Raw genomic sequence first — 19,329 nt, 5'->3', positions numbered from 1 at the left:
TGTCAGGTTTAGTTTCCAATGCAACTTTTTCCTATTTTACCCCTATTAATGAGCTTAATATTAATTACACTTTTTGCTATTTTAAGTTTTCAATGTATGGAGAGAGGTTCAATTTAATAAGAGACACAAAAAATGATAATTATTAATGAAGAGAAATAGAGGGTATTCTAGTCCATGTTGCATAAATTTAATGCAAATCAATCATTTCCTTAATATGTGTGCTTTGGTCAAATGTGACAATTATTTTGAAATGGAGGGAGTATAAGTTTTTGGTCTAAGTATTTAAATTTTGTCTTGATTTATGTGTTTTTTAAGCTTTCAAAATTTCTTCTCCAATCATTATAAGAGAGAGAATTTTTATTTAGTTAATCCATATAAATTTATTAATTTAAGTGCACATTAATTGTGTTTCTTAATTTGTGTGAAAATTCTAAAACGACAATTATTTGAGAATGGAGGGAGTATTAATTCAACAATTAAATTAAACACGAAACTGTTTTAAAATGAATTCTTCAATTAAATACTACTCCCTCCATTCTCAAATAAGTGTCGTTTTAGATAATTTTTTTTGTTCTTTTTTAAATGTCGTTTTTGTTTTTCAATAAAATTTAGTATAGGTTTTTGGTTAGGCATTTAAATTTTGTCTTGATTTATGTGTTTTTTGAGCTTTCAAAGTTTCTTCTCCAATCATTATAAGAGAGAGAATTTTTATTTAGTTAATCCATATAAATTTATTAATTTAACTGCACATTAATTGTGTTTCTTAATTTGTGTGAAAATTTTAAAACGACACTTTTGAGAATGGGGGAACTAATTAATATAGTTAATGACATTAATCAGTCAATTCTAACGTTGTTGTTTTTTTCCCAACATGTCAAACTAACGGATTCGATTACGACCGGAAAAAACGTAACGCGATCATGTTTGGATTCAATTCCATTTATGGAGTATCAACCTTTTATGGAACTGAACTGAATATAAATACTCCAAAGTAATAAACTTTTTACATTATTTTTCAATTCTATAAAAAAGATAACTTTTTGATCCTTGGAATTCCACTTCTTCTCTGACTCCTCGTTATCCCTTTCTTCCTCTCTCTATCTCTTTTCCACTGTTTATGCTTTTATGTTTCAATGGCGGACAAAACTTCCTCTGTGTTGAAGTTCCCGGAGTTAAGAGCACAAAACTTCCGGCAAACACTCGACCAACTTCAAGCCCGCGCTTCTTCCATTGTGTCCCTTACTCTTCAATGGAAGGATATAGATTCTCATTTTGCCTCTCTTTTCACCGCCATTCAAGAGCGCGCGAAAGAACTTCAGGCCACTCAGGACTCGGTTCACCGGAAATTGGAGGATTTAGGGAGTAGAGAGAGCCGATTAGAGGCGGTTGAGAAATCTTTGGAGGAGATGTCTAGAGAGATTGAGGCTAAAGAGAAGGAGTTTCAGAAGGAGATTGAAGGGATTCAGAAATCTCGGAGAGAGCTTGAATTGAAAGAGAAGGAGTTGGAGGTCTTGAATGCTTCTGTGGATGAGAAAACTAGAGAGCTCAGAGAAATTGAAGTACAAGTTAATCAGGCAAAGGAGGAGATTGAAATCAAGGAAGTGATTTTGAAAGCTGAGAAATTCAAAGACCTAGAATTGAAGGAGAAGCTAATTCAGGAATGGGCTGAGGAGGTTGAATTGGAGAAGAAGAAGTGTGCAGAACTATGTAAAGAGGTTGAATTGAAGCATGATAGGGATTGTCCTTGTCCTCGGGTGGCGGCGGTTCGGGGTGCTGCTGTGAACATGGATGGAAAAGCATTGCAGATTCATTTAAATGAGCATTGTGGTGGTGAGTATGAATCAATGAGGAATGTTGTATCAGTGGTTTTAAGTCTCTCTTCAGATCCTTCAATGCTTGTTTTGGATGCAATACAAGGGTTTTACCCTCCACATTTGAAGAAGGGGGATAAGGAGTTTGAAGAGGAAGTTGTTAGGAGGAGTTGCGTTCTTTTATTGGAAGAACTGATGAAGATGTCTCCGAAAATTGGGGGTGCTGTGAAGAGAAAAGCAAGAACAATGGCTATTACTAGGTTCAGAAAATTGAATTCAAATGTTCATGATTCTGTTGAAGTTTTAGGATATTTGTTGCTTTTAGCTTCTTATGGACTTGCTTCTGCTTTTCATTTTGATAAGCTTTTGACAAGATTGGAGGTTATTTCACACCATAGCCAAGCTCCTCAATTATTGATTGCCCTTGGTTTTTCTCATAAAATAACTCGTAAGTTTATGTGATTTTGATGCTTATGTTCAGACTTTTCTGTTCATTATTTTCGTAGTTATCAAAGGCGCTAGGCTGAGGGCGAGCCTTGGCGCAATGGACGTTGTTGTTGTTGTCGTCGTGTGACAGAGAGGTCACGGGTTCGAGTCATAGGAGCGGTCTCTTGCCAAAAAATTGGCAGGGGAAGGCTATACACCCTTGTGGTCCTCAGACCCTCGCTTAGCAGGGACGCTAGTGCACCAGGCCGCCCTTTTTATCAAAGGCGCTAGGCTCCAGACATCTCGCCTGAGAAGCTAAAAGGTGGGATTTGTTCAAGAGGCTTGCGCTTGAGTGTGCATTTTTGAGCCTAGCGCCTTGCTGGAGGCGCACTTAGGCTTAAATTTAGAAGCTACTCAGTGTTTTATAGGGTTCCGAGTTAAAAAATAGGATGTTTTAATCTCAGTCCTTTACTATCTATATTCGTGTAAAAGAGTCGTGTTCGTGTCAATGGGATGGAACATATATCGGAAAGAACAACACAGGAAAACACTGCTTCGTTTTGAAGAGTTAAGAAATGTCACAAATATAGATTTTAGTCTTGACGAAAAGTAGTTAATAGGCTATTAGTTAATTAACTTTGGTTTTGGTTGAACTTTAGTCTTTAGATTTAGCGTTTTTTATGAATTATAATTATGGAAGGTTAGTAGTTAATTTGGAATTTACTATAATTGGATATGATTTAGTATTCGACTATTTATTGCATTTTAGAAATGTTAGTTGTCGTTATTTATGATTTTATATATTATTTTCCTTATTGCGCCTTAGCCTTGCGCCTTCAATAACTATGATTATTTATCCCATTTAACATTTGTGTTTAACTTGTGGTACCTGCAATATGTGAAAACAGATTTTATTGAAAATCTTATTAGAAGGAAGAAGCTTATTGAGGCTATCAGATATATTAATGCACTTGGGAAGGTTTCCGAGTTCCAACCTATATCTTTGTTGAATGATTTCTTAAGGATATCGAAGTTTGCTACCAAACAGATGAGAAAGAGAGACAAATCACTTGAAGGACAGGTATGTTTTTCTTTTTTTGTTCGTTATACGAATGTTTCGTGTGACGTTGTTGTCGTGTGACCAAGAGGTCACGGGTTCGAGTCTTAAGAGCGGCCTCTTGCCAAATAAATTGGCAGGGGAAGGCTTGCCCCCAGTACACCCTTGTGGTGGGACCCCTCCCCGGACCCTCGCTCAGTGGGGGTGCGTAGTGCACCGGGCCGCCCTTTTTATACGAATGTTTCGTCTTTAATATGTATGCTTACCGTAACAATTCGCTAACAGATTAAGGCTTCAAGCAAAAGAATAACTGATGTAAAGTATGCATTGAGATGCATTGAAGAATGCAAGATTGAAAATGGACCCTTACTTAAGAACCTTCGGCAGCAAGTACACTGGTTGGAAAAAGAAATCTCGAAAAAGACAGAAGCAAGATCCAAAGGAGATAAGATTCAGAACTCACATCACGAGGAGGAGAAACATTTGGTCATGCCGGTTGCTCTTGTGGATGCCCCTGCACTTATCCCTGTTACAGCATCCGCCACTAGCTCTAGTCTTGCCGCAACATCTGTATCAGCCACTACTACTCAGCCACAACAGTTGAGTGGAAATAAGAGTCTTCGGACAGATGATTTAGCAGGAAAAGGGTTGGAACCGTGTGATGGTGACAATCAAGGTATGCCATTACAAAGGCTTGATATGCTTTATCTTATAGGGCACCCAGATAACTCCTCACATGACGAGAAGGAGAAACATTTGGCCGTGCCTGTTGCTCTTGTGGATGCCCCTGCACTTATCCCTGTTACAGCATCCGCCACTAGCTCTACTCTTGCCGCAACATCTGTATCAGCCACTACTACTCAGCCACAACAGTTGAGTGGAAATAAGCGGCTTCGGACAGATGATTTAGCAGGAAACGGTTTGAAACTATGTGATGGTGACAATCAAGGTATGCCATTACAAAGGCTTGATATGCTTTATCTTATAGGGCACCCAGTTAACTCCTCCCTTATTAACTCGGTGAATTGGTGTCTATATTACTAACGTAGTTTGACTACTAATTCAGTTTTCCTTCACATCGTCATTGAGTTTATGTACAGTTCGCACTCCTTACATCTGCATATCTGCATCCCATTTTCTTATTGAACCAAGGTTGTTATGTAAAGAGCCTGACACGTAGCTTTTATATGAGTTTTTGGTCTGTTTATTTGTGTTTAGTGGTTTATATTTGTGATTTTCGAGGACTCATATATCACCCCTACGCTTATCCCTGTTACAGCATCTTCCAGTAGCTCTACTCTTGCTTCAACATCTGTACCAGCCACTGCTCCTCAGCCACCACAGTCGAGTGGAAATAAGCATCCTCGGACTGATGCGACAGCAGGAAATATTTTGAAAGAGTGCCATGGTGCCGACCAAGGTATGCCATTACAAAGGCTTCTACTTCTTGCATCTGCATATTTGCATCCCATTTCAGTTTGTTATGTGAAGAGCCTGATTCTGTAGCTTTTAGATGAGTTTTAGTGGTTTGTATTTGTGATTTACGTGCGTTCTTGTTGATTTGTTGGTAACAATTGATGTTTCTTGTTTCGTCTGGTTATCAACTTCCACTGTTTCTTTCCATGTAGAGTGTGAGAAATCCTCTCCCGATGATCTTCCATCGGAAAGCAACGAGGCTTCTGTATCTGTCGATCCTCGGCCTAAGACTAATCGTCTTTATGTCAATCCAAGCAAGGAGGAGTTGAAAATGTTACTTGATATGTGTGTAAAGCATCAATTAGAGGATGGTGAGATTGCTGCAGCTCTTCGATCTGCAAGTGATCCAGGAAAGCTTGTTTTAGATGTAATGAATGTTCCTGTACCTTTCAAGCCAGATGTAAACAAGACAGATATTCGGAAAACGAGTTGTCTTCTCCTGTTGAAACAATTCATGACAATCTCACCCCAGATTAATCCAGAGATAAGAGAAGCGGCAAAAAAATTCGCACTTCATTGGAAACCAATTGCGGCAAAGAAGAGGCAAAAGGATCCTTTGGATGGCTTATGTTTGCTGCAATTTCTAGCTTCCTTCAAGTTGGGCTCTATTTTTGATGCAGAAGAGCTTCTTGAACTTCTAGATACTGATCATTGGCGTAAAGACGCCCGTGATTTATGTGAAGTCCTTGGTTTAGCAGATAAAATCCCAAGTGAGTTCTTTGTCCTCTGTTATCTTAGCCTATAAATTCCTGTTGAGCCTCCTTCAAGCAATTTGATGGTATTTAAACTATCTTGTTTCCGTGACAGGTTTCATTCAAAACCGAATGAAGAAGGCGCAACATCTAGACGCTGTTAAATTTATCTATGCATTACATATGGTTGACAAGTTCCCACCAGTTCCCATTTTAAAAGACTATCTGAGCAATTCCTCCAAGAGGAGCGGGAAAAAACCAATCGAAGAACAGGTATGCATATATATAATTAATCACCTGTGTTTTTAGCTGCAACGTTATTCGGCTTTGAATTTGAGTACCTCTCGTGTCAACATTTATTAATTTGCTTGCAGATTGTGGACATAGACAGAGAGATAAAATCATTAGAAGATGTGATCAAATACGTTAGATACTACAAGATTACTGGTTTATCACTTGAAAAGCTCAAAGAAGGCATCCTGCAACTGGAAAAAGAGAAAGAAGAGAAACGGCGCACAATTCGAGCATCGAAACTTGAAACCAGGAAGGTCTCTCCAGCCTCTGCACCGAGGACATCTGCATCAAGATCTTATGCTAGACCGGAACAGGGAAGTAGACATAAGCATCAGAGGACTCATATTAGTCCTAAATCACCAATCCATCGGCGTCCTCTTCCACCACTGCCACTGCCACTGCCACCGCCACGTTCATATATGGAACGATGTGTTCCTCCCATGAATTCACCACCTAGACACTATGGCCGGCCAGCCTATCCTCCTCCTGACATTGAATTGAACAACTACGTTGGTACTGTTACACCGTCTTACCAATGGGATGCATTGGGAAATTTCGGTCACAGCATGCCGTTTCGCTACTGAATGCCGTTGGTTGTGTAACTCCCCATCCCGGGTTCTGCTTCAGGGACAAAAATGTCTCATGTCCCTGTCAGTTCGGATCCCTGCGGAGAACGGGTAATCACATGCACGGCTTACATCCATCTAGAGTTTGTACAGCTTACATCCATCTAGAGTTTCTAATTTCACTATATTGAATGTTGATTAATTATTGCTAATTTTTAGTTAGGGCTCCATTGGAAGTTCTGTTATATCAGTTATTTTTCAAAGAAGTTTTGATTTTTTTTTTTCTTATTCAGCTCTGTTATGGAGTGAAAAAATAAATCAAATAACATAATTTTGACCTAGATTGGGACAAAAAAAATAAATAAAAATAAATATTTAGTCCTTCATCTGCTAGGTGTATAAGGTGTATTAGTACCGGTGATGCTCCTCCTGGAATCGAAGAGAACCGGGGTTCCTTCTAGCTCGTACAAAAAACCCCGTCTCTGGCCGGATCTGGCGTATTCTTGGAAGGTAGTAGAACGTGGGAAGGGGAAACGGAAAAATACTCTCTCCAACTGTTCTCTCTTCAATGGTTTCCTCGCCCTCATCAACATGTTTGCTGTTATTGCTCAGGTTTCAGTACCTCTGTGCAACCATATGTGGTTAGTACGAGATTTTTGGGTCTGTTCTTGGGATCTTCCTTTTCAGCCGACTGATGGAGGTCATGAGGTTCAGAAAGCTTCCTACAAGCTCAAGGATAGGGTTTCAAATGTGTTTTGTCTCTTCACAGATTTTATACGCAGTGTTCTTGACCTTAGTGTTAAATCTGTAGTTGGAATTTTGTTTGTGGTATTTAGATCCTTTTTAGCTCTGTTTTGATACTTTATTGTATCTGGTTTATTTTCGTCAGCGAACCGGGTTGTTCTTTTTGTTGTTCGGACACTGGCTCTCAGTCTGACTGTCTATTGTACCTGCAGATGAAGATGGAAGGGTAGGTGGAGGTAGAGCTATTTTTTTAAGGGATGGTTTTCGATGGTCGAGATGAATCAAGAGCTATCTTTTCAAGGGATGATTTTCGATGGTCAAGGTGTATCGGCACCCATACCGTACTCCGTTGAGTCTAAAATTGTTCTAAGTTTGAAATCTTAAAGGTAAAATTTTAACATTTGTAATATGTTAAGGATAAATTTGGATCTTATCCGTTTTAATATTACTAATTAATTTGGAATTGGAAAATATAAACAATATTAAACATGAACCGTCTATTAAAAATATGTTAAAACTTACATTTTGAAAATACGATTTTGATCACATGGATCTTAATGACCAAATTCTATATGGAAGAGTGTAGGGGGATGCCACAGGAAAACCTAAAACTCCAAAAGAGTTTTAGACATGTTCTTAGAGCAAAACATACGAGATTTAGAAGTGTTCAGTTTTTTGCCAGAGGCCTACAGAACGGATTCATAATGTCCATGGTTAATGTGAGCTGGTCCGACGAACCCTCCAAAAAAAGTAATACGTCGTAAATTGGTTGCGTGATTAGGGCAAGTCTAATACTGAGAAATTGGTTATAACTTTCATACTTGGAGTTGTAACCTAATATTAATAGCGTTGTTACTTTTTTTTTTTGGTTTGTAACCAAAAAAAAAAAAATACAAACCTTTCTGTGCAAAAACTTTTTTTCTTACTTTTTTCCGACACTTCTTGCAAACACCAATAATATGGAGTTTACTTTATAGACAATTAACATTTCAGTCCATATTTATTAATTAAACTATTTTTTAATCCAATTTTTTTTGAAATAACATTCATTCTAATGTGATGTTACTTTTACTCTCTAACTTGTCCTATATGGCACCTTACAAATTATAAAGTTTGTAATTTGGTACTATAGGTGCTTTTGCGGCCAATCAGCTTTGGAAGGAGATCACGAGCATGATTAGAAATAGTCTTAGTGATGATCTTGTAAGTGACATTACAGAAGCTGAGAGGCCTCATCTGGGAGAACGAAACAAGACATATGACCTTCGGGATAAAGAACAATAGGCATCTTATTAAGTGAGTAGATATCCTAGGTGCTGTTAAAAACTCCTTCCACAAAATGATAGACTCCCTCTTTGACTTCATTCCAGTGATTCTGATAATAAAGGACTAGGATCATATCCATTCCCGAGCTTTGGTTCCCCAATATTAAAAACGAAATTTCTGATGTCCTTTCTTGAAATCCCGCCAAAGGATCTAGTAAGATCTTCACAAGTAATAGAGGAAAGGAAGCACTACGCCAAAACCCTCTTCAGACGACGGTTAAAAACCGTCGTCCCGCGAGATATAAATCTGTCACGGGACTCGCTGCCGTCTATTGCACCTTCAGACGACAGTCAGGTTCTGTCATGTTTCGTCATCACACATGACATTAGCCTATTTTCTTACTGTCATCTTACCCTTGTTACGATGCAGCTTATTTATTACTGTCGTCACCTTTAATGTCATCACATGACATTCTAACAATTAAAACCGTCAGGTTAGCATGTGAGAAATTGGCATATTTAATTTGAGATGACAGTTCGTATAATAATTTCTGTCGTTATAGCCTGTTTAGATGCCACAGGTCTTAATCAATCATGTCAAAGGATTTTTTTTCATATGACAGAAACATTTATTTTAATGTCTTTTTATTGCTGTTTAGATGACATTTTTAAAAATTAAAATGTCACTTTATGCCTTCTTCTTCGTTTGAATTTCTGGTTTTTATACCTGAATACAGAAACATTCTAAAATATGAAGATGAAATTCTGTATATCAATGGTTTTAATTTTATTGGAGACCAATACTCATAATATGTTTACATTTGTGTCTATAACGTCAATCCATATCTTGAATAACCAATACATTTCTGAATTAAAACACAAAAAATAACCAATCTTCCATAAGTCAATCCATTTCTTGGAGTAATAATTAGGCCTATAATCCCAAAGGTCTTGGTATCTGCAAAAACCAAGCAAGTCATTAATATTACACACATCCCTAAACTCAGTAGTAATTACGTGACCCTTCCCCTTTCACGGTCTTTCACTTACCACAATCATATCACTATAAATATATACATCATAATTCAGAATCATACTTTCAACAACCAGAAAACTTACCAACAATGGATCCCCTTGTTGAAACTCCAGGAGACATAATTGCTGACTTGGATAAGTTGTACATGGAGAACCTAGAGTGGCTTCTGGCCATCAATGGTACGTATGTCAATCCATAGTTGTTCTGTAACCCTTCCTGGTTTCTTCTGTGTATTTATAATGATTCTTCTTGGATGATAATGTACAGGTCCTCTCAATGGTAACTTCTTCACATGGTCGATCAGGATGAAAGGCCCCCAATACACCCCATATGAAAGGGGTGTATTTGAAATCTGAATCAGCTACCCTCCGGATTTCCCAAATAGCCCTGCAAGAGTAATATTTGTTGAAACACATTTCCACATGATTTTGATTTGACAAAATTATTCCCATAATTAAAACAATTAAATTTAAGTTCTTTGATTTAATTGTACTAATGTGTTTGTTCAATGTTGAGTAAGTTGACTAACGAGAACAGGAACTGGGAGTCTATAAAAGAAAGATAGAACAAAGTCAGCATAAGCAAGTCACACAACAGAAGCTGAGTGGAATGCAACTCAGCTTTACGAAAGAAATGTCTTCTTCAGAAAAGCTTGAAGGCGAAGCCGCTGAGTCAAGCTGAGTAATAATCAAGTCAACATCAATAATCCGTCAACTTGGCAGACAAGGTCTGACACAAACCAGAAGTCTTGGAAATCTGTATTAAGGACCTTTTCGAGACGCATGGACCATCTGGCTTTTGGCAAGAAGACAAACCTGGCGCAAGAAGACGAATCTGGCAAACCTGGCTCCTGGTAAAAACAGAAGACAGGATTGGCTTGCAGCTCTGGAAGCTGGCCACGTGATGACGAAGAAGACCGTTCTTCCCACAACGGCTATGTCAGAATTCAAATCATTGGCACCCCAAAGATTGCTATAAATAGCCCATCATCACTTGGATCATGCACACACATACAAGAGATATACATATAGACAAGCAAAATCTTCACCAAGTGATAATCCAAAATAGAAGCTGTTTGAAAAGAAAAAGCAAGCTCTTACACCAAATTCCAATCATTGTGTAAAAGTCTAGATTGATTCTGTCATCTAAAGTGTTCTTTGTTGTATTAAGAACAATTTCTTATCATTTGTAAAAGGTTAGAAGAGTGAAGTTGAGTACTCGGTTATAGTACTCAGTGGTAGAGAAAATCTGAATACTCGGTTATAGTATTCAGTGGTAGATAGGATTGAGTAGACGAATAGAGGACGGTACCCTTGCATACTCAGTTGCTATTGTAAAAGGTTTGTGCTCTACCTTTAAAGAGCTCAATAGAGGATTGAAAAAGCTCGGAAGGATTCCGGGGACTGGACGTAGGCGGAGAGGCCGAACCAGGATAAGTCTGCTGAGTAAACTCTAACCCTTTCTCTTGATATATATATATATATATGTGTGTGTGTGTGTGTGTGTGTGTTGCTTGATTAAACTTACGCAGTAAATAATCTATACAAACTGAAGCTGAGTAATCTGAGTGCTGAGTTGGAAACTAACTTAAGTGTTACTTCCCAACTCACAACTGAAACAGCTCTAGTCAGCATCTGATTAAAGCTGTCTCACATCACACTCAGCCTTGCTAACCCAAAACTGAGTTAAACTATCAAACATTAAATTAAGTCAACATTATTAAGCGAAAAAGTTATATTAGTTGCTACCCCCCCCTCCTCTTTGGAACTAATCCTATTACGTTACACGGGACCAACAATATTAACTCAGATCAGTAAGATATAATCACCTACATGAAACATACACTAATAAATCTATCCTCTTATTCTCAATTTTGCTTCTGTAATAGGATATATCATCCTAACGTGGCTCCTCAGGGGTTGATTCAACTTCCTCGTATCCTTAATAACCATCGTTTTTCCACTGCCACGGTATAATGCAACCATTTATCTATTTCATTTGATAAACATACATCATATTTTTGTTCTAATTATTCTATGCATTTTGTAGTGTCTGTGGCACATATATGATCTACTTTTACAGCCCCACATTGAGGAGCCATATCATGGGCAAGAAGTAGTTGCTGAGCAATACTGCAGCAACAGGGAAGAGTATAAGGGGCTCACCCAGATATGGACTGAGGAGTATGCAAAGTGGATATGAGGGTGTCCAAATCTCCTAAACTATTCCAAATCTCCTAAACTATCTTAGCTAAGAGAAAGGAGAATTGGAAGGCAATGTGAGATCCAAATATGGTTCTCATTCCAATTCCAAATTTCCTTTCTATAGTCAAAATGGTTAAGGAGCTTTCGCCCTTTAATTCCCCCCCCCCCCCCCCTTTGTAATATAACGTAGAGCTTTGTGCTCCTAAACTGACCCTTTTATAATGCTCCTTCCACTTGTACTCGTTGTATTCTGAACTTGGTAATGAGGGTTATGATGTTTTCACCACAAGGGACTCTATTTGTGCTGAATATGAAGGGTGTTCAAATCTCCTAAGCTGTCTTGGCTAAGTGAAAGGAGAATTGAAAGGCAATGTGATATCCAAATGTGGTTCTCATTCCATTTCCAAATTTCCTTTCACTAGTCAAAACAGCTAAGGAACTTTGGATTGTCAATTACAACCGAAAGGCAACACTCATCCCCCCTTATAATATAACGTAGAGCTTTGTTATTCAGTTTGTATGTATGTGCAAGTAGACTAAACTGGCCCTTTTACAATGCTCCTTCCACTTGGGTTGTACTCGTGGTACTCTGAACTTGGTAATGAGGTTTATGATGATGTCAAAACAAGGGACTTTGTTTGTGCTGAATGCATCATAAACCTATCACCATGTTTAATGTTGTTATTACGATATCAAACCGAGTGGAAAGGAACATAGTAAGAGTATGGCCAATGCACATACATAGCCCTTTATGTAGAGCTTGTTATTCAGTTCGTATGTATATGTATATTCTATCTAATCAAAATATATCTTATCATTTGCAAGCCATATAAGTACATGCAATTAGCCTAAATTTACCATTTAATACATGCTTCATACATGTTTCATAAACGAATTGCATTCAGAATCCTTACTTATCATCATAAGTCATATTCAAATAAAAATGAGTCAGTTGAGTTCATTACATTTTCAGCTTTAAGAGTATGCCTAACATGCTATAACAAGTAGACAACTTATTCAAATAGACATGTATATTCAAGTGAACATGCTATAACAAGTAGACAACTTATTCGTGCATGTCTATTCCTTACTTATTCAAGACGACTTATTCCTTACTTATCATCATAGGTCATGTTCAAATAAAAAAAAGTATGGTGATATCTTATCATTTGCAAGCCATATCAGTACATGCAATCAGCCTAAATTTACCCTTTTACAATGTTCCTCTAATACTTGATGCATGGTTAATAAGCTACATACCCAAATGAACAATCGTACACATACTCATATAGAACCTCAAACATAAACATCAACAGAACATCAAACATAAACATGTTTCATACACATACACATACTCAATCACTTCTAGCAGTATAACTCATAAGTGTAAGAGTAGTGTCAATCACAATAAACATTCAAAGCTTTAGAGTATGCCTAATCATCCACATGCTCAATGACCCTTTTACAATGTTCCTCTAATACTTGATGCATGATTAATAAGCTACATGCCCAAATGAACAATCATACACATACTCATATAGAACCTCAAACATAAACATCAACAGGACATCAAACATAAACATGTTTCATACACATACACATACACATACTCAATCACTTCTAGCAGTATAACTCATAGGTGTAAGAGTAGTGCCAATCACAATGAACATTCAAAGCTTTAGAGTATGCCTAATCAGCCACATGCTCAATGACCCTTTTACAATGTTCCTCTAATACTTGATGCATGATTAATAAGCTACATGCCCAAATGAACAATCGTACACATACTCATACAGAACCTCAAACATAAACATCAACATAACATAAACATAAACATGTTTCATACACATACACATACTCAATCACTTCTAGCAGTATAACTCATAGGTGTAAGAGTAGTGCCAATCACAATGAACATTCAAAGCTTTAGAGTATGCCTAATCAGCCACATGCTTAATGATCATTCACACATAAACTCTATGAGTCCTAGCTTCCTAAATAGTTATATCTAACCAATCAGTTCATACCGATCATTTCATCATCACCCACAACATCATACATATATGTAATCGTTCAGTTCAAACCCACATAACAATATATATACTAAATCAATGAGTTCTAGGTTCCAAAACAGTACATCAAACATACACAATCACTTCTAAAGGCATGACCAATCAGTTCAAACCAACATAACGTTAATATATATTCAGTAAGTTAAAGAAATCTTCCCATATGCTAAAGGCATGAACCGATTGACAATCTCTTCAGTCAGTCTTCCCATGTACTGAAGCATTCTTACTATCCCTGCAAATATTGTGTTCAAATAAAAAGGAATCAGATGAGTTCATACCATCTACTGTATCAGGCCCTGTCTTGCCCTAGATTAAAAAAGATAAAAACCCAAGCTTTACAGCAGTGAATCTAAATACAATAAAATCAGTGTAGCTAAGCGAGAGATCTAAACCTTTCAATGATAGGTCTGAAAATCACAAGATCCTTATACCAGCTGCTGAAATCGACATACACAAAAGTAAATCGGATGAGGAAAAGATAGAGTAAGGAAAAATGATACTCTAATACATCTAGGAACGAAGAAAATATGGCTTACCAGTACCGTGTTTCGAGCTCACCCAGTGATTGCATGTTCAAATCAACCATGGAGATAGAGAGGGATGAGAGGGATGAAGCTTGTGTAACCTAAACTGGGGTTTGGGATTGAGAGAGTGTTTATATATCAGCTGAAATTTCAGTCAAATGATATAGAGCGCCTAAAATTTGGTATGGCTGCGTAAGTGAAATTTCATTTGCCGCTTTTTTATTTTCGGCATACAATGACATTCATTTATTAAAAGTGTCATCTGTTGAGCACATCAAATTTAACGAAAACGTGCATTTTCTTTGGATGATAGGATTCTGTAATCGTAATGTCATCTGAGAATCGAGCGCGTTTTTTATTTCGCCTTCAGATGACATACAGTTAAAATACTATCACGAACAATATTCAGACGACACGAAAACAAATGTCTGTCATGTATCTTGTGTCATGTGAAAGGGAAAATGGCATAGTGAAGTGATATAGTACAAAATAAATGAATGGGCCTACAGTGAATTTGTAGAATGGACCTGCACCATGGGCCTACACCGAATCAATCGAACAAGCTCTAGCACGTGTGGCAATCGAAATTTAAAAATGTAAGAACTTTCTCTTGAAAAGAAATTGACCCCAAGCTCCTTGTTGAGTTCAAAAGAAGCCCATCAATCTTAAATAGACTCCAACGTTTCATATAGAACAAAAGTGTTGTTTGCGACGAATTCGAGAGGACCAAAGTCAGTGTGTTTGAAAATCTATCGATGCTTGAGTACTCAAGAATTCCATCCCCAACCTCGTAATTTAACTTTCCCCGGTGCCAATCTTCTTTGTATTCTTCTTCCACACCTCGCCAACATCAAATGGAATGTTTCTACGAAGCTTGTCAAACAACTCCTTAGTAATCCCATGAACACCCTTCTTATCTACTACATTGCATTTGGAACACGATAAATATATTTAGGAGGAGTCAGTGCATACTCAAATCAGACCTGCACAAAATATCACTATAATTAAGCCAAACTTAAAGTTGTGAAATTTGGTTAAATATATTTAATTTGATTTATCTACGTTACATTGCGTTTTTTTCACAATGGAGTTTATATATATAGGCGGAGACAGGGCCCAGGGGGAGGCTCGGGCTGCCGGAACCACCATGACCACGAGTAGTTTCGGTCCCCGTCTCCAAGAAATTTGAGACTGTGGTGATTCCAGTCCCCTATTTCTAAGAAATAATGATCAGTTAGCACTCCAAAATTAGCTCAAATCCTATTAGGCCATCTCTAAATCTAAAATTTCAATTTTTTTTTGCCTGCTAGACCCTCCTTGAATACAAATTTCTATTATTTGGCCTTTTAAAAAGGTCATTCTTAAATCCAAATTTCTAAGTTTTTCTTGCCTATTAGGCCCTCTCCAATTTTTTCTATAAGACACAATTTTTTTATATGTTAAGAATTTTAAGCACAATATACTTTAACTTTGAAAAGTTTTTTTACCACTTTGATTATAACATTATACGGAAAAAAAAAAAATTGAACAAATTAAGTTTAGAAAAATAAAATTTTTACACACCACGTGTAAAATCGACCCCACAACCGAATAATTGTGTATTCGCCACTATATATATATATATGTATATATATATATGAGTTAATTACAAATAACTACCATGTGGTTTGGCCGATTTGCGATGTGGTACCTGTGGTTGTCACCATTAGCAAAATCAAGGCAACGACAAAAATTCTGTTAAATCAAAGGTGCATTTTCGGGAAAAAAAATTGACTTGTTTTTTTGACTTTTTTGGTTGACCTTCATCTTCTTCCTTCTCTCTCTCCTCCTCTCTCCTTCTTTTTCTATTATTCTTCCATTGTTGTTCTTTCTTCTTCTTCAATGGTGGACACAAAAATACCCAATGTCACAGTATCTTCTTATTTAGTATTTTGTTTAGTTTTTCTTCTTCAATGTAAATTCTTTGTGCATGCAATTTTGGATCCTATTGATTTCTTATCTCTGCAATCCATTAGAAAGGCATTAGATGATATGCCTGAGCCTGACTCCAATTTTTTTTTTTTTTTTTGCTTCTTGGGACTTCACCTCTGATCCTTGTAACTTCGCCGGAGTTTATTGTTTTTCTGACAAGGTTATCGCTCTTAATCTCGGCGATTCTGGTCGGATCATCGGTTCAATCCCGCAATCTCTCTCGCAATTAAAAGGCCTCCGTTTCCTCGCCGTCAGTAGAAACTTCCTCTCCGGCACCATTCTGTCTACTCTTAGGCAGAAACTTCCCCCGTCTTCCAGATGTTCCAGAACTCTAGAAATCTAGAAATTTCCAGAATTTAAAAAAATAGAAAAAGGAAAAAATAAGATAAAAAGGAAGGAGAAGAGAATAGAGGAGGAAGCAGAAGAAGAAAAGAGAGGAGGAGGAGGAGGAGGAGGAGGAGGAGGAAGAAGAAGATGATGATGAAGAACAATGGAAAAAGAAGACAAAGAAGAAACAATGGAAGAAGAAGGAGAAAGAAAAATCATAAAATAAAATAAAAAATCGTTTTTCTCAAATTACCCCTATGCCACGTCATCATCTTAACGGTTTCCATCCATTTGCCTTGATTTTGCTAACGGTGACAATCACAGGGTTGTGTTTGTAAAAAAAAATATCACATGTACCACATCGCAAATCGACCAAACCACAGGGTAGTTATTTATAATTAACCCTATATATATATATATAATTTCTCCATAGTTATATTTAATATATAATTTTTTTATTAAAAGTAGTTGTTTTGAAATATTGTCTAACACTTTTTATCTCTTGTTTAGAATTAAAAAGAAAAAATTAATTCCAAAATATTTAACTAAACAGACACTTAGTTTCGAACAACATGTAATGCAACTAATTGTGCCAACTTATTTACTATAAAAAAAGATATTAAACATTGAAAAATAAAAATAATCGAGTTTAATGTTTGTAACTAACTATTTTATTAACTAATATTACAATATAAATAACTATAATTATAATTAGTTGAAGTCTCGCGGGTTGCACAGATCAATAGTATTATTTAACTAATATGTTTTTATCAATTATATAATAATATTTAGCTAATATGTTTTTATAAAAAAAAAAAAAAAGTTACATAGAAAGAATCCTTATTTTTTGTAAAATGACTACTTTCATGCTTGCATCTTTTCTCTTTATTAACATCCTTTAGAAGTATTTATAAACAATTTGTCTTCCAATTGAAACAAAAAAATATTAGTGGAAAAGAAATAGTAATTGTAAAGTTTTCAAGTTTTAAGATTAAAATTAATGTGTGGAGGTTAATAAAATAAAATTTGAAAACAGTAAGTTAGTTATACCTAAAAAAAAAATGTAAAGTTTTTAAACTGAAACTTCAATTGAATTGAATTATTAACTGTAAGTAAGTTTTGAAAGATTTGTTAATAGCAAATATTAATTTTGTAAGGTTTTATTCTTTATGGTTTTTTTAATTGTATTTGGACTTTTTTCATCTAAAATGAATATAGGAGCATTTTATAAAAAAAAATAGCAAATATTAATTATATATATGAAGAGTCTTTTTGAAAGTTATAAAATAATTAATTGATTTTAATATGACAATGTAATTCACATAAATTGAATTATCATCTGTTACAAAACAATAAAATCGTAGCAACAATTAGAAAGACTATTTTTCTTAGTAAATATTATAATTATAATTATAAAGTAAGAATGTTGATGGTTTGATATGCCATATAAAATACCGTGCTACTATTTTTAAGAAAACTTTAAATATTTTAGTAAGACTAAAAATGAAATTTTCCAATTAAAATTTGGGTATTGTTATTCATCGCATCCAAATTTCGGTCCACCGCCCTCTCTTTACCATATTGCCCTTCTCATCTTATTTCATCCAAAACCTTAAAAGCTCTCTCTCCCTTTTTCTCCCGAGCAAAAATCCCGGATTTTATAAAAATGGACCCAAGCATTCCCGAAGATAATGATTTCGAACACGAGGTAATATTACGATTTTTAAATACGTGTCTGATTAATTTTTTTTTTCGGTTTTTGCCTGAACAGGTAGAGCGTACTCCCGTTCCGTAGGCCGAATGGATGAACTACCCGTTCGGCCTAGGGAACGGGTAGTATGCGCTATCCGTTCCACCGATGGAACGGGTGGTACACGCTGCCCGTTTCCACCCATGGTGAAACGGGCAGTTTGCCCGTTCAGGCATAAAATGGGGAGAAATTGCCCCAAACTATTTTTTTTAATTTTTAATGTACATTATGATAACCTATTATGCATTTTTTGTATATTCAGGTACCAAGGATTTGAGAGAATTTGAATTTTAGCTCGGTTTTTTGAAAATCCTAAGAAGGTAGAGAGGATTTGAATTTTTTGTTAGAAAAAGTGAGGAGGACAAATATGTAGTGGACCGGAATTTGGGTGCGGTATATAGCAGCCCACTAAAATAATTTAACTGAATTGCTAAATATTGAAATAGTTTGGAATTTTTTTTTTTGAAATGGTGAATGTTTTAATTTTATAGATTGATAATAGATAGATTAAACAAGAATCTCAATATGTATTTTATAAAAAGATCTAGTTTTCGATATAATAGAAATAAAATATTTTTTATAGATAAATATGATAATATAATTAAAATTAATATATTGAAGTCATTAATATAGAAAAAGAGGGACGCGATTTTAGGATTCCGTTGCCGCCGCTGTCTGCTACCGGTGCCTGTAGTGTCTCGGTGATGCTTGTGTCAGGCGGACTATGAATCGTTAGAGCATCTTTTTGTTGATTACACATTCACGAGGACAATTTGGAGCAGTCTCTCGCTCCTCTTTGGTAGGCGGACTGAGACAGTCTACGTTGTCTCCCTCTTTTGGAATCCAAATTTATCGGTTTCTTGGGTTATGCGACTTGAATGGCAGGAATGTCGTGAAATGTTCTCCTCAATGCGATTCCTCGTTTCACACATTTTCCGCAAAGGTAATCAGGCCACTGATGCTCTAACAAACTTCAGAAGACTTAGTAATTAAAGAATTGTAGTGGGATGGTCATCCTACATTTTGTTCTAGTTTTAATTGGAATATTTTCGGCCGAGATGTTTTTGGCTTTATATAGCTTTGCTACTCCTTTTCCTATATTTTTGTAATTCTT

General features: G+C 36.3%; 1 protein-coding gene across 1 annotated transcript; it reads left to right on the top strand.

The window, feature by feature from the left end:
- The first annotated feature begins 1,007 nt into the window (after positions 1-1,007).
- On the top strand, positions 1,008-7,196 carry LOC136205768 (FRIGIDA-like protein 5). Its single transcript, XM_065996531.1, has 7 exons — positions 1,008-2,259; positions 3,146-3,318; positions 3,580-4,243; positions 4,574-4,714; positions 4,923-5,480; positions 5,578-5,735; positions 5,837-7,196. Exons 1-7 carry the CDS (start codon positions 1,134-1,136, stop codon positions 6,338-6,340), a joined length of 3,324 nt encoding a protein of 1,107 aa, XP_065852603.1. The 5' UTR covers positions 1,008-1,133; the 3' UTR covers positions 6,341-7,196.
- The last annotated feature ends 12,133 nt before the right edge of the window (positions 7,197-19,329 follow it).

Source organism: Euphorbia lathyris, chromosome 9 (genome assembly GCF_963576675.1).
Source record: "Euphorbia lathyris chromosome 9, ddEupLath1.1, whole genome shotgun sequence".
NCBI classification, from domain to species: domain Eukaryota; kingdom Viridiplantae; phylum Streptophyta; class Magnoliopsida; order Malpighiales; family Euphorbiaceae; genus Euphorbia; species Euphorbia lathyris.
This window is presented reverse-complemented; position numbering and strand designations above follow the sequence as displayed.

What these genes read in the sequence shown, in the direction of transcription:
- LOC136205768 (XM_065996531.1), top strand. Translation starts at nt 1,134, where the DNA reads ATGGCGGACAAAACTTCCTCTGTGTTGAAGTTCCCGGAGTTAAGAGCA. An exon ending in TTTTTCTCATAAAATAACTC is followed by an intron (nt 2,260 to 3,145) that starts GTAAGTTTATGT and finishes ATGTGAAAACAG; the next exon opens with ATTTTATTGAAAATCTTATT. An exon ending in ACAAATCACTTGAAGGACAG is followed by an intron (nt 3,319 to 3,579) that starts GTATGTTTTTCT and finishes ATTCGCTAACAG; the next exon opens with ATTAAGGCTTCAAGCAAAAG.